The sequence below is a fragment of the Hemitrygon akajei genome, chromosome 31 (genome assembly GCF_048418815.1).
Source record: "Hemitrygon akajei chromosome 31, sHemAka1.3, whole genome shotgun sequence".
NCBI classification, from domain to species: Eukaryota; Metazoa; Chordata; class Chondrichthyes; order Myliobatiformes; family Dasyatidae; genus Hemitrygon; species Hemitrygon akajei.
The window spans coordinates 35,402,941-35,426,775 of NC_133154.1; the positions used below are offsets into that span (position 1 = coordinate 35,402,941).

General features: G+C 45.6%; 1 protein-coding gene across 2 annotated transcripts in view; it reads right to left on the reverse strand.

The window, feature by feature from the left end:
- The window catches only part of LOC140719156 (sulfotransferase 1B1-like), a 30,232-nt gene extending 20,722 nt beyond the window's left edge, over positions 1-9,510 (reverse strand). The window contains exons 1-4 of one of the 2 annotated variants that reach the window (XM_073033573.1): positions 9,413-9,510; positions 5,378-5,604; positions 4,915-5,043; positions 264-361 (exon numbers count right to left, since the gene is read on the reverse strand). In XM_073033573.1, the coding sequence (XP_072889674.1) occupies positions 264-361; positions 4,915-5,043; positions 5,378-5,604; positions 9,413-9,420 (462 nt within the window). In that variant the 5' untranslated portion in view covers positions 9,421-9,510. Of the gene's footprint in view, positions 1-263; positions 362-4,914; positions 5,044-5,377; positions 5,605-6,021; positions 6,136-9,412 lie in introns of those variants that run through there. The other variant, XM_073033574.1, reaches the window with a different exon arrangement.
- Positions 9,511-23,835: the final 14,325 nt, after the last annotated feature.

The window sequence follows — 23,835 nt, forward strand, 5'->3', positions numbered from 1 at the left end:
CAGAACTGTTAATAAACTTTGTTTCCTTGAATTTGTCTTGAAGCCATTATTCGGGAGCGTGGCTCGTTTCTGACAGGTCATGGTGAGGGGTGCGGGGGAGGGAGGGGGTCATGGGGAGGGGTGCGGGGGAGGGGTTGGGTCATGGTGAGTGGTGCAGGGGAGGGTGGGGGGTCACAGGTAGAGGTGCAAGGGAGGGTGAGGGTCATGGGGAGGGGTGCAGGGGAGGGAGGGAGTGAGTCCTCAGAGATGGGGAGGATATTTACCTTACAGCCTTGTTCGAGGAAGCTTTTGGGCAGCAGCTGGAAGGGGAGGTGGGTCTTGATCACTCTTGGAGGTGGAGTGTTGAGAAGCTGCTGCAAGGCTGGGGAGCACAAAAAGATCCCGAAGGACTGGTCAAGAGAAAATTGTTATGATCCCAGCCCCCCTCCTTCCTGAGAATCGCAAGATAGCTATTAATTTGGGTCTTGGACCCAGGAAATGAGAGAGAATCCTCAGAAAGACAACGCAACGGATTTTGACCATTGTTTCTTGGAGACACCCTTGTGGATTGCGACTCTATACTACGTGCCAGCTATCTGGGCTACGTGTACACCCTCGGGCAATGTGGGGTGGGGATTGTATCACCCCACCCTGATTGACAGCTACAACTCTGCAAGTCAAGATAAAAGAGGGGCTGCAGGAGGCAGTCCCCTAGCGACGCACCAGAAGGAGACAGATGTCATTAGAAACAGGGATTGTGCCGGAGGATTGGCGTATTGCTCATGTGGTTCCATTGTTTAAAAAGGGTTCTAGAAGTAAGCCTGGCAATTATAGACCTGTCAGTTTGACATCAGTGGTGGGTAAATTAATGGAAAGTATTCTTAGAGATAGTATTTATAATTATCTGGATAGACAGGATCTGATTAGGAGTAGCCAGCATGGATTTGTGCGTGGAAGGTCATGTTTGACAAACCTTATTGAATTTTTTGAAGTAGTTACGAGGAATGTTGACGAGGGTAAGGCAGTGGATGTAGTCTATATGGACTTCAGCAAGGCCTTTGACAAAGTTCCACATGGAAGGTTAGTTAAGAAGGTTCAGTCGTTAGGTATTAATGCTGGAGTAATAAAATGGATTCAACAGTGGCTAGATGGGAGATGCCAGAGAGTAGTGGTGGATAATTGTTTATCGGGATGGAGGCCGGTGACTAGCGGGGTGCCTCAGGGATCTGTTTTGGGCCCAATGTTGTTTGTAATATACATAAATGATCTGGATGATGGGGTGGTAAATTGGATTAGTAAGTATGCTGATGATACTAAGGTAGGAGGTGTTGTGGATAATGAGGTGGGTTTTCAAAGCTTGCAGGGAGATTTATGCCGGTTAGAAGAATGGGCTGAACGTTGGCAGATGGAGTTTAATGCTGAGAAGTGTGAGGTTCTACATTTTGGCAGGAATAATCCAAATAGAACATACAGGGTAAATGGTAGGGCATTGAGGAATGCAGTGGAACAGAGAGATCTAGGAATAACAGTGCATAGTTCCCTGAAGGTGGAGTCTCATGTAGATAGGGTGGTGAAGAAGGCTTTTGGAACGCTGGCCTTTATAAATCAGAGCATTGAGTACAGAAGTTGGGATGTAATGTTAAAATTGTACAAGGCATTGGTAAGGCCAAATTTGGAATATTGTGTACAGTTCTGGTCACCGAATTATAGGAAAGATATCAATAAATTAGAGAGAGTGCAGAGACGATTTACTAGGATGTTACCTGGGTTTCAGCACTTAAGTTACAGAGAAAGGTTGAACAAGTTAGGTCTCTATTCATTGGAGCGCAGAAGGTTGAGGGGGGATTTGATCGAGGTATTTAAAATGTTGAGAGGGATAGATAGAGTTGACGTGAATAGGCTGTTTCCATTGAGAGTAGGGGAGATTCAAACGAGAGGACATGATTTGAGAGTTAGGGGGCAAAAGTTTAAGGGAAACTCGAGGGGGTATTTCTTTACTCAGAGAGTGATAGCTGTGTGGAATGAGCTTCCTGTAGAAGTAGTAGAGGCCAGTTCAGTTGTGTCTCTCTCTCTCTCTTTCAATCTTTTTATTAATATTTAGAATATTATGAATGAGATACAATTCAAATAATGGTAAGGGATTACAAATATATAGACTCCCATTATACATAAAGTAATACATAAACAATGAATAGAGCAAAAGTAAGTTTCCCAAAACATAAACCATATAGTATATATATGAACAAGGTAAGTTTAGATATTTCATAATATATAGTGTAAAAAAGAGAAAAAAAAAATCTATCTAAGAAAGTTAGCTAATCTACTAATCTAGTATCAAGAAAAAGAAAAAAAAAACAAAGAAGAAAAAAAATAAAAAAACTTTTAAAAAGAGAAAAAAAAAGGGCTGTTCATAGTATCTCACGAGTATACATAAACATCAATGACGTCAACTCCGATCCTCTCAACATACATACGATTAAAGCTGAAAAAAAAACCAATAAGCCCGGCACAGGGCCATTACATCATATGAAAATATTGAATAAATGGTCTCCATATCTTTTCAAATTTAATAGAAGTATCAAATACAGCACTTCTAATTTTTTCTAAATTTAGACATAACATAGTTTGAGAAAGCCAATGAAATACCGTGGGAGGATTAATTTCCTTCCAATTCAACAAAATAGATCTTCTAGCCATCAAAGTGAGAAAAGCAATCATTCGACAGGCGGAAGGAGATAAGTGAAGTAAGTCCATCATCGGTAAACCAAAAATTGCGGTAATAGGATGGGGTTGTAAATCAATGTTCAATACCGCCGAAATAATATCAAAAATATCTTTCCAATAATTTCTCAAAAGTGGACATGACCAAAACATATGAGTTAAAGAAGCGATTTCTAAATGACATCTGTCACAAATAGGGTTTATATGAGAATAAAAATGAGCTAATTTATCCTTGGACATATGGGCCCTATGTACAACCTTAAATTGTAATAATGAATGTTTGGCACATATAGATGATGTATTAACTAATTTAAGAATTCTATCCCAATTCTCAATAGGAATAATAAGATTAAGTTCTCTTTCCCAATCATTTTTGGTCTTATCAAAGGGCACTGAACGTATCTTCATAATTATATTATAAAGTTTTGATATAAGCCCTTTTTGAAAAGGGTTTAATTCAAACAAACTTTCCAAAGTATCTGAAGACAGAGAATTTGGGAACGAAGGAAGTACCGTACTTAAAAAATGCCTAACCTGTAAGTATCTAAAAAAATGAGATCTAGGCAAATTATATTTATTAGCTAGTTGCTCAAAGGACATAAAACAGTTGTCCAAAAATAAGTCGGAAAATCTTAATAATCCCTTAGTTTTCCAAGCCAAAAAAGCATGATCTATAATTGAGGGATGGAAAAAGCAATTAGATACAATAGGACTATTTAACATGAATTGAGTCAACCCGAAAAATTTCCGAAATTGAAACCATATACGTAAGGTATATTTAACTATCGGGTTGTCAATTCGCTTCGGCAATTTAGAAAGAGCAAAAGGGAGAGATGTCCCTAAGATAGAACCCAGAGCATAAGCAGAAACCGGTTTGGTTTCCAAACTCACCCAATGAGGGCCAAAAGGACCATCCCTAGTTGTGTCATTTAAGGTAAAATTGGATAGGTATATGGATAGGAAAGGAGTGGAGGGTTATGGGCTGAGTGCGGGTAGGTGGGACTAGGTGAGATTAAGAGTTCGGCACGGACTAGGAGGGCCGGAATGGCCTGTTTCCGTGCTGTGATTGTTATATGGTTATATGTTATATGGAGACACCATCGCTCATTGCTCCCGTGATAACGGGAAGCTATTCGGAAGCCACGTGTGGTCCATTTCCCCTGGCCTGGGGAACGGGTGGCTGATAACACCGAAAAGGACTTCGAACTAACAACAGGGAACCCACGTTCCTGATTCAACGGTTTGCGTCCTAAAGATTGGGCAAGTTTCTTTTCTCACCAAAAATCTCTCTCTCTCTCTCTCTCTCCAACAAGTGAAACCCAGCGGTCCCCAAAAGGCTAAAGCCTGCATGAACTGGCGAGACTTCTATATTTCCATCGGACAATATTTTTACCCCTAGACAAAACGATAGAGCCACTTATTGATGATTATTACTATACCCGCGCTTTAGATTGAGTATTGACGATGTAGATTATCTGAATGTTTGTATTAACCTTACTTTTGTGCCCCTTTATAAATAAAAACGTTTAAAAATAGTACCCTCAGACTTCAACTGACCTCTCTATCTTTGCTGGTAAGTGACCCAGTTATGGGGTTCGTAACAAAATCGCCTACCCAAAGTCTCAACAAACCCACCTCAATCACCCTGAGACCCCGGGAGCGTGTGATGGGACGGTGTGGAGGGAGTTTCACTCTGTGTCTGATCCCGGGAGTGTGTGATGGGACAATGTGGAGGGAGTTTCACTCTGTGTCTGACCCCGGGAGTGTGTGATGGGACGGTGTGGAGGGAGTTTCACTCTGTGTCTGACCCCGGGAGTGTGTGATGGGACGGTGTGGAGGGAGTTTCACTCTGTGTCTGATCCCGGGAGTGTGTGATGGGACGGTGTGGAGGGAGTTTCACTCTGTGTCTGACCCCGGGAGTGTGTGATGGGACGGTGTGGAGGGAGTTTCACTCTGTGTCTGACCCCGGGAGTGTGTGATGGGACGGTGTGGAGGGAGTTTCACTCTGTGTCTGACCCCGGGAGTGTGTGATGGGACGGTGTGGAGGGAGTTTCACTCTGCGTCTGATCCCGGGAGTGTGTGATGGGACGGTGTGGAGGGAGTTTCACTCTGTGTCTGACCCCGGGAGTGTGTGATGGGACGGTGTGGAGGGAGCTTCACTCTGTGTCTGATCCCGGGAGTGTGTGATGGGATGGTGTGGAGTGTTTGACTCACTTGTTCTTGGCTGCCCACAGTATTTGAACTCTAGGAATGGGATTCTGCTGTGCACCGGGGCGCGGAGACACTTTTTGACATCACCCCCTTGCATAATCGAGTCCACAATCTCCTGCACCCAGGTCGTTCCTGTGAATACATAGCAGTGTGTAACATCACCTGTACACCCTCTTCTTCCACTCCCCCCATTCCTTCCCCTCCTCCCAGTCCCCCCTCTATCCTGCTTTCCCCTCCCCACTCCCCACCTCTCTCCCCCTCTTCTGACCTTCCCTCCCTCCTCCCACTTCCCCTCTCCTCTCTTCTCCCATGCTACACCTCCCCCCACCCTCCTTTCTAACCATTCCCTCTCTCCCCAATTGCCCCTCCCATTGTCTGTCTCCTCTTTCTTTCCAATCCCCACCCCTCACGCACTCCTACCCATTATCCTCCCTCCAGCATCTCCTCCTCCCTCCCTCTCTCACACCTGCTTTGGGGTAGGTGGCAATGATGATGTCGCTGGGATGAGCTGGGAAATTTTCCACCTCCTCCCAGCCCTCCAGGAAAATGTCAACCATGGGAACCCCCTGGAATAGAACCAGTCGGGGACGGGGCACCTTAGAAGGGGCCTCGCCCTCTCCTGAGCCTTCCTCCGGCTTCTGGGTACTGGCCATTGGGCCCTGGGCTCCTGTGGGACTGCACTTTGCCTCCTCCCTGTCAGAAGACAAGTTTGAAATACACAACATCAGTCTGATTGAGGGCAGAAGGGCAGAGTACAGAGTACAGTGATACAGATAAACACACAATGAACAACAGATATACACAGAGTACACTCATTCCAAATAATACACAGTAACAGAAACACACTCAATAGTCTCACACACACAATCAGCAACACACGCACTAACATAGAGACACATACAATCAGTAACATGCAAACACACAGTAACACGCATACAATCAGTAACATGCACACACTAACACACAGACATACAATCAGCAACACACACACACTGTAACAGACACAATGAACAACACAAACACACACACTAACACACAGACACACACAATCAGTAACACACCTACATACACAACACCCAGACACACAGTTCCCCACTCACACACACATACACGTAGAGAAGTGTAGCTCTGGTCCGATGAAAAGTCACTGGAGAGACACTGATCCTTTTGGAAATCGATGTTTTATTCAACGAAATGTGATACTTGGAGGAAAAGGCCTCCTGATACAATATTTCATGCCATGTTTACATGCTAAAGGTCAAACATAATGGCAGGACAAGTCTATAGTTAGAATGTATCTGCAACACTTTCTTTAAATACATGTAACTTTCACACATCAAATTCTTTGCACCCACACTCCAGACACCCAAAGTGAATGTTAATCAGCATCAGCTGGTTTGCACTCAACTCCAGGAAAACTATTGTTCAGAGCTGCACTTTAAATTCAATCTACATTACATGGTTGCTGGTGAAGTAAGAATTTGCAATACACCTGAACACCAGAATACGCCCTAACATAATATTTGGTTTGAGATTATAAATAAATTGGAGTAAAAACAATTTTGATGGTATCAAAATAGATTTGTTAGATAAGAACAGGGATGTTATTTTGTCTTCTGGCAAAATGTTGCTTGGTAAGTGGGAAGGCTTCAAAAGTGAAATTTGAGAGCATGGAGTCTATTAGTTCTTGTTTGATTAAAAAGCAAATTTAGGTTCAAGTTTCGGTAACCTTGGTTATCAAGGGATATGAAGCCCTGGTAGGAGAATAGAGGCACACATCAGGTATAAGCTGTTAGGATCAGATCAGGTGTAAGAAATTCACAGTAATACATAAGAGGGAAATCAGGAGGGCAGTAAGAAGGCATGAGGTTGCTCTGGCAGACAAGGCAAAGAAGAATCCTAAGGCCTTCTTCAGATATATTAAACAGCTAAAGGATGACAAGGAACAAAATAGATCCACTTGAAGATCAAAGTGGTCATCTATGCATGGAGCCAAAAGAGATGGAGGAGATTTTAAACGGACTTTTTTTTTGCATCTGTTGTTACTGGGGAGACAGACACAGAGTCTGTAGAACTCTGGACATGGACTGTATTTGGTTTACAGAGGAAGACATTCTGGCTGCCTTGAAGTGAATTAAGGTCGATAAATCCCCAAGGCCTGACAAGTATCCCTTCAGACTTTGCTGCACGAGGCTAGTGCAAATACTGTAGGGCTATTCACCGAGACTTTTAAAACATCTTTAGCCACAGGTGAGGTGCTGGAAGACTGGAGGATAATTAATGTTCTGTTATTCAAGAAAGGCTCTAAGATTAAGCTGGGAAATTATAGGCCAGATGTCAGTAGTGGGAAAATTATTGGAAGGTCTTCTAAGGGACAGGATATTTAAGTATTTGGATAGATGGGGCCTGGTAGTTAACACAAGGAAATCTGCAGATGCTGGAAATTCAAACAACAACACACACAAAATGCTGGTGGAACACAGCAGGCCAGGCAGCATCTATAGGGAGAAGCACTGTCGATGTTTCGGGCTGAGACCCTTCGTCAGGACTAACCGAAAGGAAAGATAGTAAGAGATTTGAAAGTAGTGGGGGGAGGGGGAAATGCGAAATGATAGGAGAAGACCGGAGGGGGTGGGATGAAGCTAAGAGCTGGAAAGGTGATTGGCGAAAGTGATACAGAGCTGGAGAAGGGAAAGGATCATGGGACGGGAGGCCTCAGGAGAAAGAAGGTGGGGGGAGCACCAGAGGGAGATGGAGAACAGGCAAACAACTAAATATGTCAGAAACAATTATCAGAGAGTTGTTGCTGTGCCTCGGCCGGGTAGAGGTTAGTACGCCAAAATTTAGACATATTTAGTTGTTTGCCTGTTCTCCATCTCCCTCTGGTGCTCCCCCCACCTTCTTTCTCCTGAGGCCTCCCGTCCCATGATCCTTTCCCTTCTCCAGCTCTGTATCACTTTCGCCAATCACCTTTCCAGCTCTTAGCTTCATCCCACCCCCTCCGGTCTTCTCCTATCATTTCGCATTTCCCCCTCCCCCAACTACTTTCAAATCTCTTACTATCTTTCCTTTCGGTTAGTCCTGACGAAGGGTCTCAGCCCGAAACATCGACAGCACTTCTCCCTATAGATGCTGCCTGGCCTGCTGTGTTCCACCAGCATTTTGTGTTTGTTGTTGCCTGATAGTTAACGTGGCTTTGTGTCTAGGTCAAGCTAGGTCAGTCAGTTTAGTTTAACCAATCTTATAGAGTTTTTTTTGAGAAGGTCAATGAAGGGAAGGTGGCAGACATTGTCTACATGGCCTTTTGACAAAGTCTTGCCTAAGAGGCTAGTCCTGAAGATTCATTTGCTTGGCATTCAGGATGAGGTAGTAAATTGGATTGGCAGGAGAAGCTAGACAGCTGTAGTAGGTGGTTACCTCTCTGACTGGAGGCAGGTGAATAGTGGAGCGCCTTAGGGATTGGTGCTGGGTCCATTATTGTTTGTCATCTATATCAACAATCTGGATGATGATGTGGTTTACTAAATCAGAAAATTGGAAGGTTGGGGGTGTAGTGGACAGTGAGGAAGACTATCAAAACTTGTAGCAGGATCTGGACCAGCTGTTAAAATGGGCTGAAATATGGCCGATGGAATTTAGTGCAGATAAATGTGAGGTGTTGCACTTTGGGAGGACAACCCAGGGTAGGGCTTGCATGGTGAGTGGTAGAGCAGAGGGATCTGGGAATACAGATCCATAATTCATTGAAAGTGGCATCTTGGGGAGATAGGGTCACAAAGAAAGCTTTTGGTACATTGACCTTCATAGATCAAAGTGCTGAGTACTGGAGATAGGATGTTATATGGAACATGAGGAAATCTGCAGATTTGAAAGTAGTGGGGGGAGGGGGAAATGCTAAATGTTATATTGAAGTTGTGTAAGAGGTTGATGAGGACAAATTTGGAGTATTGTGTGCAGCTCTAGTCAGCTACCTACAAGATAAGAGTAAGAAACATTTACACTGATGCTGCTGGGACGTGAGTTACAGGGAAAGGTTGAATAGGTTAGGAATTCAGTCCCTGTACTGGAGAATGAGAGGTGAATGCACAGAGGCTTCTCCCTCAGGATAGAGGAGACGAGAACCAGAAGTTGAAGGGGAAAGCTGAAATATTTGGGGGGAACTTTTTCATTCACTGGTGCGAGCTGCCAGTGGAAGTGGTAGACGCTGATTTATTTGAAACGTGAGAGAAATTTGGATATGCGCTATGAAGGGCTATAGTCTGAGTGTAGGTAGATGGGACGAGGCAAACCAGGTCAGCAGAGACTGGATAAGCCTGTTTTTGAGTTGTAGGGTGCAAACTCTACCGTGACACAGGTAGACACTTAATCTCTGAATCACGAACACAACTTTTGCTCACTTACATAGACACACAAACACATGTATACACTGTTCTCTCTCTCTCTCTCTCTCACACACACAGTCTCTCCTCCGCTCTCTCACATGAATACACACAGTACATACCGTGACATTTCTGTACGCCGAGCTGCAAATCTCTGCTGTTACTTGGAAACGAATACTAGTCACACCACTTCCCATATCGCATATTTATTGTCCCGCCCATAGCAACACTCCACCCAAACCTTTAACTCCAGCATTAAACCCCTCCTCCTCACACCCCAGGCTCTTCCTCAGCACGGGGCCAACTAACACCTCACTTCAAACTGCCAACTCTGCATGCCCTTCAGGATGAGAGAGGGAAGCGCAGCCCACAGGGTTATGGAGAGAACGTGCAAACTCCACACAGAGAGTGCTAATGGGGGATGGACTGAGAGACGGTGCTGCCTGCCCACAGCCACTGCACACCCTCCCCATTGACAACATGGACCCCACTTGCTCAAACTTCACCTCAGACAGTGAAGGTAGTCCTGCCTTCACCACCAGGAAGACTGTCTCCTCCGCTGCCCACTCTCTCTGATCGGTTGCCGAGTCACGCAGCATAGAAAAAGGCCTGTTAGCCCAACTGGTCCAAGCTGGTCCGAATCCCCATAACACAGGCATGGGCAAACTACGGCCCGGGGGCCATATGCGGCCCGTTAAGCTTTTTAATCCGGCCCACAGAACTTGATGAAATTATATTAAAAAACCTTGTTAACGTTTTTTCCCCGCAATTCTGGCGTTTTCCCAAAAGATGGCGCACTCTATATACATTGACCTTTGTTGAGGTGCAGCGTATTATTCCACATTTGCGCTTTACTCTTTGACCTCTCACCCCTTCTGTAAAGATGAGTGGAGCTAAGAAAAGAAAAGTGGATAGAGAATGTCGGGTGTTTAATAAGGAGTGGACAACTAAATCTCTTTTTACCGAACACCGATCAACTGCTATTTGCCTGATATGCCAAGAGACTGTGGCGGTTTTTAAAGAATATAATATCAGCCGTCACTTTGCCACAAAACATGCCAACTATGCTAGCAACCAGTCAACGAAAGAACGGGAAGCTAATGCTCAGAGGTTGGCAGCTAATTTACAGGCTCAACAAAATTTTTTTCACCATCAAACTGCCATTCATGAGTCAAGTACCAAGGCGAGTTTTATGCTGTCATTCAAATTAGCAAAGGCCAGCAAGCCTCTGTCTGAAGGCGAGTTTTTAAAAGAATGTATGGTGGAGACAGCAGGTGTATTGTGTCCGGAGAGCAAAGACAAATTTGAAAAAATCAGTTTATCACGCAGGACAGTGACTCGCCGTGTGGAACTGATAGATGAAGATATAACCAGCGACTTAAATAAAAAGGCAGAGTCGTTCACGTTATATTCATTAGCACTGGATGAAAGCAACGATGTAAAAGACACTGCTCAGCTCCTCATTTTTATCCGACGAATTAACAATACTTTTGAAATAACGGAGGAGTTTTTGACAATGGAGTCTCTGAAAGGAAAAACACGGGGAGAGGACTTGTATGACTGGGTGTCTGCTGTCATCGAAAATATGAAGCTCCCTTGGAGTAAACTTATCAACGTCACCACAGATGGATCTCCTAATCTGACAGGGAAAAATGTCGGCCTGCTGAGGAGAATACAGAATAAAGTGAAAGATGAAAATCCTGACCAGGATGTTATTTTCCTTCACTGCATCATCCACCAGGAATCTCTATGTAAATCGGTATTACAGCTGAATCATGTTGTGAATCCTGTCGTAAAACTTGTCAACTTTATACGTGCAAGGGGACTTCAGCACCGTCAGTTCATCACGTTCCTGGAGGAAACTGATGCGGATCACCAGGACCTACTTTATCACTCCCGTGTCCGCTGGTTAAGTTTGGGCAAAGTGTTTCAACGAGTATGGGAGCTCAAAGAGGAGATCGGTGCATTTTTGGAGTTACTGAGGAAGGCCGGCGAATTTCCTGAGCTGAGCAACAAGAGCTGGCTTTGTGACTTTGCGTTTGCTGTGGATATATTTTCACACATGAATGAACTGAACTTGAAGCTACAGGGGAAGGATCAGTTTGTGCATGACATGTACATAAACGTGAAAGCCTTTAAATCCAAGCTGGCTTTTTTCTCCAGGCAAATTTTGAATAAGTTATTCACTCATTTTCCCACACTAGCCACGCTGGAAGAGGCCGGCGCAAATGTGAAAAAATACAGCGAGTCACTGGATGCGCTGCACAGAGAATTCTGCCGTCGCTTTTCTGATTTTGAAAAAATTGACAAGTCACTTCAGTTGGTGGCCTGTCCCCTGTCACAAGATCCTGAAACAGCACCAGAGGAGCTACAGCTGGAACTGATCAACCTTCAGTCTGACCCCGTCTTAAAAGAGAAGTTCAACTCTCTTAAACTGAATGACTTTTATGCTTCACTTGGTAAAGAGGTGTTTCCAAACCTCCGGAGGACGGCACAGAAGATGCTGGTGTTGTTCGGCTCGACCTATTTGTGTGAACAGGCGTTCAGCGTCATGAACATCAACAAAGCCAGCCACAGATCCAAGTTAACTGACCAACACCTCAGATCCATCCTGAGGATCGCCACAACAAAACTAAATCCAGACTTTGATGCGCTGGCTAAAAAGGGAGACCAACAACACTGTTCCCACTGAAATTAAAAATAAGTTTCTTCGTTGTGTTATGTAAAAAATGCATTTGAAAATATTTTTTTCAATAAGCCTTACATGTTACATGTCATTTCTGTTAAGTGATGGACATGAGTAGTGCGCAGGTGCACGTACGTTCTCAAAATAAAAAATGCGCTCCAGATCAAATAATGTGCTCTGCATACTGGTGCGCTGTCACTGTTCTGTCCTTGTGCTGGTCGTTGTTGAGATTTGGCACAGGGGACAATTGAATAAGAAGGAGCAGGACAAGTAGACCTGCATCTCCTACCGTTTTTGAAATAAAGACAGTCAGGAGGAGAGTGATGATGATAATATCTTGAAGGATAACAGAATTTTCAGTGCTTTAAAATAATAACTGTTACTATTAAAAAAAGCTGTATTTTATTCATTTAATTTTCAGTGTTTTAAAAGTCATTTCAATAAATAGCTAAATACCATGGGACTTCAAAGACAGATATTTTGTTGTAATGCATTTGTTCATTTTCAATTGAAATTAAAGCACATGTTTTCTACATATCCCATGATATTTTCTTTTCTCTTATGAGGTGTATTACCAAAACACTCCGTCCATCTGCTCCTGGTCCAGTCCCCCTGTCAAATTTTAGAACCCTTTGTGGCCCACAAGTCAAAAAGTTTGCCCACCACTGCCATAACAGCTAGTCCCATATGGCTGCATTTTGGCTGATATCCCTCCAAACCTACCTTATCTATTTCCACCATGGAGCTAAGCCCTTCTCTCAACATTGTAGTTCCTTGCACTAACATATCCACAGATTTATCTACTAAACTGAAGAAAATACAATATCAGTTGTGGGGAACATCAAGGAAGACCTCATGTACGAGGGTAGGACACACACCATGAATGGTGGAGAGTATCGAGGAACAGAGGGACCTCATGTACGAGGGTAGGACACACACCATGAATGGTGGAGAGTATCGAGGAACAGAGGGACCTCATGTACGAGGGTAGGACACACACCATGAATGGTGGAGAGTATCGAGGAACAGAGGGACCTCAGTGTACGAGGGTAGGACACACACCATGAATGGTGGAGAGTATCGAGGAACAGAGGGACCTCAGTGTATGAGGGTAGGTGTGTAGGCCTCTGTTAGTCTCGATAGACCATGGATTTGCACCTTGGAAAGTTTCCAGGGCGCAAACCTGGCCAAGAATTTTTTTTAATGGAAGACCGGCAGTTGCCCAAGCTGCAAGTCTCCCCTCTCCACGCCACCAATGTTGTCCAAGGGAAGGGCATTAGGACCCATACAGCTTGGCACCGGTGTCATCGCAGAGCAATGTGTGGTTAAGTGCCTTGCCCAAGGACACACACGCAGACTCAGCCAAGGCTCGAATGAGCAACCTTCAGATCACTAGACCAACGCCGTAGCCACTTGGCCGTGTGCCAACACAACATGGGTAGGACACACATCGTGAATGGAGGAATGACCATTCAGACCATACTTGGGAGTACTGTGAGCAGTTGTGTTCCTCATATAAGAAGAGATGTGCTGTCGTTGGAGATGGTGCGGACGAGGTTCACGGAAATGATTCCTGGAATGAAAGGATTAATGTATGAGGAACATTTGATGGCTCTGGGTCTGTACTCACTGGAGTTTCGAAGAATGGTGGGGGGGGGGTTGTCACTGAAACTTATTGAATATTAAAAGCCAAGATAGAGTGGATATAGAAAGGATGTTTCCTATAGTTGGGGATTCTAAGACCAAATTGCACAGCCTCAGAAGAGAGAGGAATGTCCATTTAAAGTAGAAATGACGAGGAATTTCTGTAGACAAAGGGTACTGAATCTACGGCATGCACTGGCACGGATGACTGTGGAGGCCAGATATATTATCAGTGTATGGGGTGTCAGGGAGAGGTAGTACCTCTGATGGAGAACACGTCGTATTCTTCTGAGTAGTTCGTCCGCACTGGCCCTCACCTGACACTCAGCTCTCACCAGTGGTTCCTCGTAGCTGTTTGCATGCAACAGCGGCCACACCCCGGGCAACGGCTTCGACCGGCCGGCAAAACCTGGTGAGGGTAGCCGATGGGCCTCAAACCCTCTGTGAGTTAGGGCTTGTCTACCTACGCACGCGAAGACTGAATTCGGCGGACTACGCGGAGGAGACCACCGCTTGGCGGTCCAACGAGTAGAAAGGTGAACCCAGCAAAGCGCTGTGAAGCGTAATCAGGGCTCGGTGAGACAAGTAGGACACTGCTGGCCATCCACTGCATCCTGACTTATCTCCAGCCGTCTCGACTCCGTCTTGCAACTGGAAACAGATAGGTCGGGACGAGAGAGTGAGGCTGACGATTTGCGCAACTCTCCCTCACTTTAATCCAAGTCAAGCGCAAGTCACGACTCCAAACCCATTCCACTAAAAAACTTCAAGTCCTGAGGCGATGGGCGAGTGGCGAAGCAGCAGGTGTGGATACACTGGAAGCTGTAGTCACAATCCTGCACACAGGTGGCCCAGGGCATTGGGTCGTTCTCCACTGGAATGAGGCAGCAGTGGAGCTCGGCAGCCCCCTGGGTGTCTGAGCAGTCCTCTTTAGGAATCGCTCTGCTCACCTCCATGGAGGAAGGGGCTAGAAAAGGTGCCTCAAACATAGCCTGCTTCATCTTACCCTGGCCAGCACACCGCGGCTGGCGGGGATCCCACTCAGCGGTCGAACTACAAAGACGACAAAAGTGAAGGTGCTCATCCTTAGCACGTGGAACGTGCGAACTCTGCTTGACATCACCAAGACTGTCAGACCAGAAAGAAGAACAGCACTGGTCACCAAAGAACTAGCCTGCTATAACGTGGACATTGCAGCACTCAGCGCAACACGCCTAGCAGACAAGGGCCAGCTTACAGAACGTGGTGGTGGGTACACCTTCTTCTGGAGCGGTCGCAGCAGCACTGAATGACCAGAGGCTGGCGTTGGATTTGCCATCCGATCCCACCTCGCTCGTAAACTTGCCAAGCTTCCAGAGGGCATCAACGATCGCCTGATGACGCTTCGGCTCCCACTTGGCAATAAGAGGAGTGCAACGCTGATCAGCGCATATGCCCCAACAATGACCAACCCAGATGACATCACAGATAAGTTCTATGGAGAACTTGACACCCTCATAGCAGCAGTCCCACAGTCAGAGAAGCTTATTGTCCTCGGGGACTTTAACGCCAGAGTGGGGACAGATTACCAGACCTGGGAAGGGATTCTTGGAAGACATGGTATTGGCAAGTGTAACAGCAATGGCCTGCTGCTCCTGAAGACATGCGCTACGCATGACCTTGTCATCACCAACGCCCTATTCCGCCTCCCTACCCGTAACAAGACATCTTGGATGCATCCACGCTCTAGGCACTGGCATCTGATTGACTATGTCATCACCAGAAAGAGGGACTGGCAAGACGTGAGAGTAACAAAGGCCATGTGTGGTGCCGACTGCTGGACGGATCACCGACTCATAGTGTACAAGTTTAAACTTTGCATCCTGCCTGTGAAAAGACCCCAAGGTCAGAAGACTGGAAAGAGGCTCAATGTCTCCAAGCTGAAGAGCAGCGTAGTTGCAGAAGAATTTCGTGAAGACCTAGATCGCAGGCTGCTTGACACACCCCAGGATGACCACACCAGCATTGAAGAGCAGTGGACGGCTTTCAGAGATGCAGTCTACTCTACCACTCTCAAACACATCGGACCAGCAATCCATAGACATCAAGACTGGTTCGATGAGAACGATGAGGAGATACACCAACTGTCAGAGAAACACCAACTGTTCAGAGCGCACCAGAACGATCCCACTTCACAAGCAAAGATAGATGCCTTCGCCAGTGCAAGACGGAAAGTGCAGAAGAAACTCCGTGAGATGCAGCATGTCTGGTTCAGCAATAAGGCCGATGAGATCCAGGGCTACGCAGACAAGTCACGACACCAAGCGTTTCTACGACGCTTTGAAGGCTATGTATGGACCTCAGTCCTCTGGCTCCTCCCCCCTCCTCAGTGCAGATGGGACTCGGCTGCTGACAGAGAAAAAGCAGATTTTGGAGAGATGGGCTGAACAGGTCCTCAACCGCCCTGCCTAAATCAATGATGAGGCCATTGCTCGCCTACCTCAGGTGGAGATCAACCTGGACCTTGACAACCTCCCCACAGAAGAAGAAGTCAGAAAAGCCATCGGGCAACTTTCTTGTAGCAAAGCACCAGGATCAGATGCAATCCCTGCTGAAGTCTACAAAGCAGGAGGTCCATTCATGATGCAGAAGCTGACTGAGCTCTTCCAGTCTATGTGGAACAAAGGAAAGGTCCCGCAACAGTTGAAAGGTGCCAGCATAGTCCACATCTACAAGAGGAAAGGCAACCGCCAGTCTTGTGACAATCACTGAGGCATCTCCCCCCTGTCCATAGCTGGGAAGGTCTTGGCTCGCATCCTGCTTAATCGCCTTCTCCAACACCTTGAGCAAGGTCTCCTCCCAGAAAGCCAGTGTGGCTTCCGTGCAGAGCGTGGAACTGTCGACATGATATTTGCTGCACGCCATCTCCAGGAAAAATGTCAAGAGCAGCACAACGACCTCTTTATGACCTTCGCGATCTGACCAAGGCATTTGATGCGGTCAGCAGAGATGGCTTATGGAAGATAATGGAGAAGTCTGGCTGCCCTAGCAGGTTCATCACGATTGTTCGGCAGTTCCACGATGGCATGATGGTGAAAGTTTTGGATGATGGTGACGAGTCAGAAGCCTTCCCAGTGACGAACGGTGTGAAGCAAGGATGCGTTCTCGCCCCTACACTCTTTAGCATGGTCTTCTCTGCTATGCTGAATGATGCCTTCCGCGATTGTCAGTGTTACGAACCCCGTAACTGGGTGTCTTACCAGCAAAGATAGGAGTATCCGTTGAAGTCTGATGATACTATTTTTAACAGTATTTATTAGTAAAAATACACAAAAATAATATCAATGCAAATATACAGATAATATACATCATCAATACTAAACCTAAAAGTGCGGGTATAATAATAATCAATAAGAAATAAGCTCTATTGTTGTCTAGGGGATAATGAATTGTCCGATGGAAATATAAAGTTCAATTCAGTTCATACAGGCTGCAGTAGTTGTTGTTCACTGTGTTGCAATTGTTGGAGAGAGAGAGACAGAGAGAGAATAACAGCTATTAACTTGCCGACTTTCCTTTTACGATCTTGATCCGTCTCCGTCCTTTAGCTAGACCGTTCCCTGGAGGACTTGTCACCCAGGCAAGGGTGGACACACACACAAGCCCCCACCGGTCTCGTAGCGTCTCTCCTGGTGGGTCTTAGGGGTGTTTTCCCAGACCCTACTTTTATCCCCACTCACGGGGTCTCAGATGTCAATCAGGTTGGGATGATGCAATCCCTCAACCAGACCACTCTGGTTGCCCCCTGAGGGGTTTCAATGAATAGAACAGTACTCAATACACGATTCCTTCTCCAAGAGACAATAGCAGTAATCTCTCTTTTTGTCAATAGGAGACATTCCAACCTGTGGCTTCTCTCTCATCAATTTTTCATGAGCGTTGTCAATCTCTCTCATTTCCTGGGTATCAGACCCGAAATAATAGCGATTTTGTGATTCTCAAAAAGGGGGGGGGGCAACTTTGCACCCTTCTGCCCATCAGAGTTGCTCCTCATTCGTAACACCCTCATCCTTCTAAGAATTTTTACCACAGGGAAAAATTAACTACTACAGAGTCTTACAGAATTTCAGAATCTAACACAATCCAAAAGAGTTTTTAACTGCAGAGTAATACAGTTATACATTCAACTTAGCATCGAAACAGTTAGCGATTACATTGTCACTTCCTTTAATATCTTAATATCTTGTACCTTAATGAATTCCTGTAGCATCAGACTCCAATTTAATAACCACTTTTTTTTGTATTCCTTTTCCTCAGCAAAGAAAAACTAAAGAGTTGTGATCTTAGCTTACGTGTATATTACAAAATGTGAACCAATACATGTGTAATTATTCTGTAGTACATTACAAAAGTTTATGCAAATACTAATCTTAATTTTACTTTTAAACTCAACAGTCAATCTTCCATGGTGTTGTCTTTATTATTTACAGGCTTTGTCGAAATCCCTCAAAACCAGATCCTGTTATTTAAAGTGGCATTTTGTCAACCTTCGCCCCTTTTCCACTTAACTCTCATGTGGTTAGCTTGCTCACCAGTGTGGAATAGGCTTTTGCATACTCCTTTCATAGGAATTATCTTATCACCAATGTTTTCCAAACTAAGCTCATTTTCTGAACTTCCACACAATTCATTAATTTTAAGCAAGTCATTAATTTTATCTTCAGGACCCTTCATTCTATTAGTTTTCAGTTTAATATCTGCAAGTGATCCCTCTTTGTCCAAACAACATTTCAAATTCTGCCTCTTCACAGCACACCCTTGAATAACATTAGCGAGTGGGGCACCTTTACATTCCAAATCAAGTTGTAATTGATTCACAGGCACCTTATTAACAAGCCATTGTCCCTTCAGCCTGGTTACTGCTTCTGACACCAATCCAGACTTTAAATTTTCTTCATTCAACTTAGGAACTACACTTTTCCCTTCTCCTTCAATAACAATATCCACATCACCACCTTTTATCTCCTCACTAACTTTTAACACGCCTTCGAACACAAACAACTGGGAATTCTCACTTCCCACTAGTACCAAGGTTAACCCTTTCTTCACTGAACCAAGTCCATCTGACCCACAAGGACTGCATTCCTTTTTAACTGAATCAAATACCTCAGACTTTTCCTGAGTTTCATTACTAGGTTCAGTACCACGTGCATCCACATCTTGAACACACTCAAATGGGACATCTGCCTCTTCCAGGCTTTCAATACCCATCCCCTTTTCAAATTCTAAGTTCCCCTGATCCTCCCAGTTACTCTCTGGGCAACTCCCTTCCGGAGTAAACTCAACCCTGCGGGTTAAAACAACCTCATCTGCTAACCCAGCAGACTCCTTCAAGGTGATGGCATCCTGTTCATCTAGGACTGCCCTCATTTCATTATCGGGAACACCTTTAAATTCTTCAACTTCTTCAAACAGCTCTGTCAAGCCAGACAGATCATCCATGTCCAACCCTGGACCTTCTAACAGTCTTATCTGTTTCTCATTTTTACTCCATGCCTCTATAAATTTCCTCCTGGCTAAGGGTAGGTCTACCTCCTCTCCTTTACTCCCTTTCACCTCCCTATTCGCCGCTTCACCATCCCCTAACCCCTCTTGGTACAGGGTCGGTAAAAACGTCTCAGCCAAATCGACACTGGACTGATTTAAACTGGTCTCTTTCTCAGCTGCCTTTCTCGACATGCTGTGAGTGGTCGCGCATGCGGGATAGATCTTGGAATCTAGGGGCGGGACCGCAACACTTACAGGCTGGCTCGTCAGCTTCATTGCTGACCAAACCTCACCACCTGCTAAATCATTACCAAGAAGGACGTCCACACCTTCTCTCGGGAATTCTGATTGCACCCCTATTTCAACTGGTCCAGATACCAGATCACAATTTATAATGATCTTATGCAAAGGTACAGCTTCTGTCCCTTTTCCTATGCCTCTCAAAACTACCTCTCCAGTCTCAGGGCCAAAATCTAGTACCTTACCGAGAATCAATGACTGCTCAGCTCCAGTATCTCTCCAGATCCGCACTGGAACTGGTGTTTCTCCCTCTTTCACAGACACGGTCCCTTCTGAAATAAACTTCTCATGCCCCTCTCGTATTCTATCTACCTGGGGCTTTCTCATCGATTTGCTGATCGACACAATACATCCTGTAGGGACTGCTGCTTTCCCTTTTCCTGTCTCCTTCCTCGGAGCAAAGCACTTAGATGCAATATGACCCACCTTTCCACAACTAAAACAGGTCAAGCCAGGAACCCTCCTGCCATCTTCCCTTTCTTCCTCCTTACTTTTACCACTAGCTCCCGGCTGAATTTCTGCCTCAGCCAGCGGGCTTTCTCTGCCGTTCCTACGGTCTTTCTGGTAACTCTTATTCGAGGAAAACTTTGTCTTGTGGGTTAGGACATATTCATCTGCGAACCTGGCAAATTCTGATATAGACTTATTCGGCTTCTCGTTCAAATACATCCGGATAGCATCCGAAATATAACCTTTAAATTCCTCAATCAGAATTAACTCCCTGAAACGCCGAAAATCCTCTTCCACCCTTTCTGCCGCACACCAGCAATCCAAGAGCACACCCTTCTCATAGGTAAACTCTGCATACGTCTGATTCCACACTTTCTTTAAATCTCTGAACTTCTGTCTATAGGCCTCAGGTACCAATTCGTAGGCCTGAAGAATGGCCTGTTTTACTTCCTCGTAATTCTCATACTCCTCCTCCTCCACAGACAATGCCGCATATGCCTGTTATGCTTTCCCTTTTAACACAGTTTGTAACAACACCACCCACTGATCTCTGGGCCACTTCTGATTCACTGCCACCTTTTCAAAATGCAAGAAATAACTATCAACATCCGTCTCCTCGAACGGAGGTACTAACCTAAACTCCCTACTGACATTAAACCTCTCCTCTCAGTCTGCCCCTTGAGCTCTTCGCTCTTGCCTTAACTTCTCCATGTCCAGCTCATGCTGCCTCTGTTTCTCCTTCTCCCTCTGGTTTTCAGCTCTTTCCTTCTCCTTTTCAGCTGCTTCCAGCTGTTTTAACCTAATTTCATGCTCCTCTTCGCCTCTAACTCCTTTAGCTGGAGCTCATACTCCCTTTTCTTCTGTTCCAACCTTAATTTTTCCAACTCTAACTGAGCCGTCCCAATAGCTGGTACCTTTTCAGGGATATATTCCAATACCTCAGCCGAAAACACATTCTTCTCAATATAATACTGAGTTATGGCCCTCCGCATCTCCCACTTTTTCATTGATGACCTCATCTCTGCGAGATTTAGTCCTTTTGCAATATTTACTGTTACGTATCCCGTAACTGGATCACTTACCAGCAAAGACAGAGAGGTCCGCTGAAGTCTGATGGTACCATTTTTAAACGTTTTATTTTATAAAGGGGCACAAAAGTAAGGTTAATACTAACATTCAGATAACATACGTCGTCAATACTCAATCTAAAGCGCAGGTATAGTAATAATCAATAAGAAATAAACTCTATCGTTGTCTAGGGGTAATGTATATATTGTCCGCTGTATATCTGAAAGTCTCTTGTGGTCACTGCAGTTCCACCAGCTGCCGTCTTTTGTGGTGTCGCGTTGGTGCACTTTGTTAGAGAGAGAGAGAGAGAGATTGAATGAAACAGTTACCTGGCGGGTTTTTCCAACCTTTAGGAGTTCGATTCGTCGGAGACTCGTTGGGGAATGGACGCTCACTTGTGGCCTCTCCTGTAGCTAAGCCGTTCTTTCGTGGTGAGGTCGCCAATCCCAGGCAAGGAAAAGACGCACACGAACCCCACCACCGGCTGTCGCTATTAAACGCTGTCGCAGGATTTCTAGCGTGTCTTCTGGTGCGTCTGGGGGGCCGTCTTTACAACCCCTCTTTTATCTGAACTCACAGGGTTTCAGATGTCAATCAGGTTGGGATGATGCAATCTCTCTCCATCTCTCCACCCATGTTGCCCTGAGGGTATACACGTAGTACAGTTCCCAATTCACAAAGGTGTCTCCACGAGACAATGACCACAGTCGCCAGCTTTTGCCTCGCCGTGAAACGAGGGACACCGCACGTATCTTTCTCTTCTCTTGGGTCATTGACCCCCCCTTCACTAGGGCTCTTGCGATTCTCACAAAGGAGGGGGCTGGGATCATAACATTACCAAGTCCGTCTTTGTGGCCTCCTCTAGCGCCTTCAAAGTTGGGTTTTGTGTAAATTCATCTATGTCCATCTTTGCTGGTTTCCCGTCTGGTTACCCACGCAACCAGATCCAAGTCTGGACTTAAAAGCCTGATTCACTGGCCCTCCAATTTGGTATCAAATCCCAGATGAGCCACCAAGTTGTTATGAACCCCGTAACTGGGTATCTTACCAGCAAAGATAGGAGTATCCGTTGGAGTCTGGTGATACTATTTTTAACAGTATTTATTAGTAAAAATACACAAAAATAATATCAATGCAAATATACAGATAATATACGACATCAATACTAAACCTAAAAGTGCAGGTATAATAATAATCAATAAGAAATAAGCTCTATTGTTGTCTAGGGGATAATGAATTGTCCGATGGAAATATAAAGTTCAGTTCAGTTCATACAGGCTGCAGTAGTTGTTGTTCACATTGTTGCAATTGTTGGAGAGAGAGAAAGAGAGAGAGAATAACAGCTATTAACTTGCCGACTTTCCTTTTACGATCTTGATCCGTCTCCGTCCTTTAGCTAGACCGTTCCCTGGAGGACTCGTCACCCAGGCAAGGGTGGACACACACACAAGCCCCCACCGGTCTCGTAGCATTTCTCCTGGTGCGTCTTAGGGGTGTTCCCCAGACCCTACTTTTATCCCCACTCAGATTACGGGGTCTCAGATGTCAATCAGGTTGGGATGATGCAATCCCTCAACCAGACCACTCTGGCTGCCCCCTGAGAGGTTTCAATGAATAGAACAGTACTCAATACACGATTGCTTCTCCAAGAGACAATAGCAGTAATCTCTCTTTTTGTCAATAGGAGACATTCCAACCTGTGGCTTCTCTCTCATCAATTTTTCATGAGCGTTGTCAATCTCTCTCATTTCCTGGGTATCAGACCCGAAATAATAGCGATTTTGTGATTCTCAAAAAGGGGGGGGGGCGACTTTGCACCCTTCTGCCCATCAGAGTTGCTCCTCATTCGTAACATCAGGATGGTATACACATCAGATACAGGACTGGCGGTGGGCTATTCAACCTCCGGCGTCTACAGGCAGTTACAAAGGTAAAGGAGACCGTCGTCAGCGACCTCTTATTCGCTGATGATTGCGCCCTCAACGCCAGCACAGAGCAGAAGATGCAGCGAGAAATGGACTGCCTCCCACGAGCCTGTGACAACTTTGGACTTACAAGCAGCACCAAAAAGACCTAAGTTATGTACCAGCCCGCACCCGGAAAGCCCTATCAGGAACCACACATCACAGTAAAGGGGCAGAAGCTACCGGCAGTCGACAGCTTTACTTATCTGGGCAGTACTCTATCACGAGCGGTGAACATAGATGCAGAGATCAGCAACAGAATTGCCAAAGCCAGTGCTGCCTTTGGGAGACTCCGTGAGAATGTATGGGAGCGGAGAGGACTCAGCCTTACCACCAAGCTGAAGGTCTACCGAGCAGTGGTTCTCACCACCTTCCTCTATGCCAGCGAGACCTGGACTGTCTACAGCAGACACGCTAAACAGCTCAACCACTTCCACTTGAGCTGCCTCCGCAGACTTCTTCACGTACGATGGCAGGACAAAGTCCCAGACATGGAGGTCCTGGAGCGGGCTAGCACCCACAGCGTCTACACCCTCCTACAGAAAGCCCAAGCCAGATGGGCTGGCCATGTCATCAGGATGTCTGACCAAAACAGCTGCTGTATGGAGAGCTGAGCCAGGGCAAGCGCTCAGTTGGAGGGCAGAAGAAACGTTTCAAAGACTGCCTCAAAAGTGTCCCTCAAAGACCTCAACATCAATCCCAGTAGCTGGGAATCGCTTGCTCTGGACCGCCCAACCTGGTGGAGCAAGACCACTAAAGGAGCGTATGCAGCAGAAATCAGACGCACCGCAGAGGCTCAGAGGAAACGCGCCGCGCGCAAGGCTCGAGCTACCTCCACTTCCACTGCAGCACCTACCCTCATGTGTCCCACATGTGGGCGAGCTTTCAGGGCCCGGATTGGCCTCAC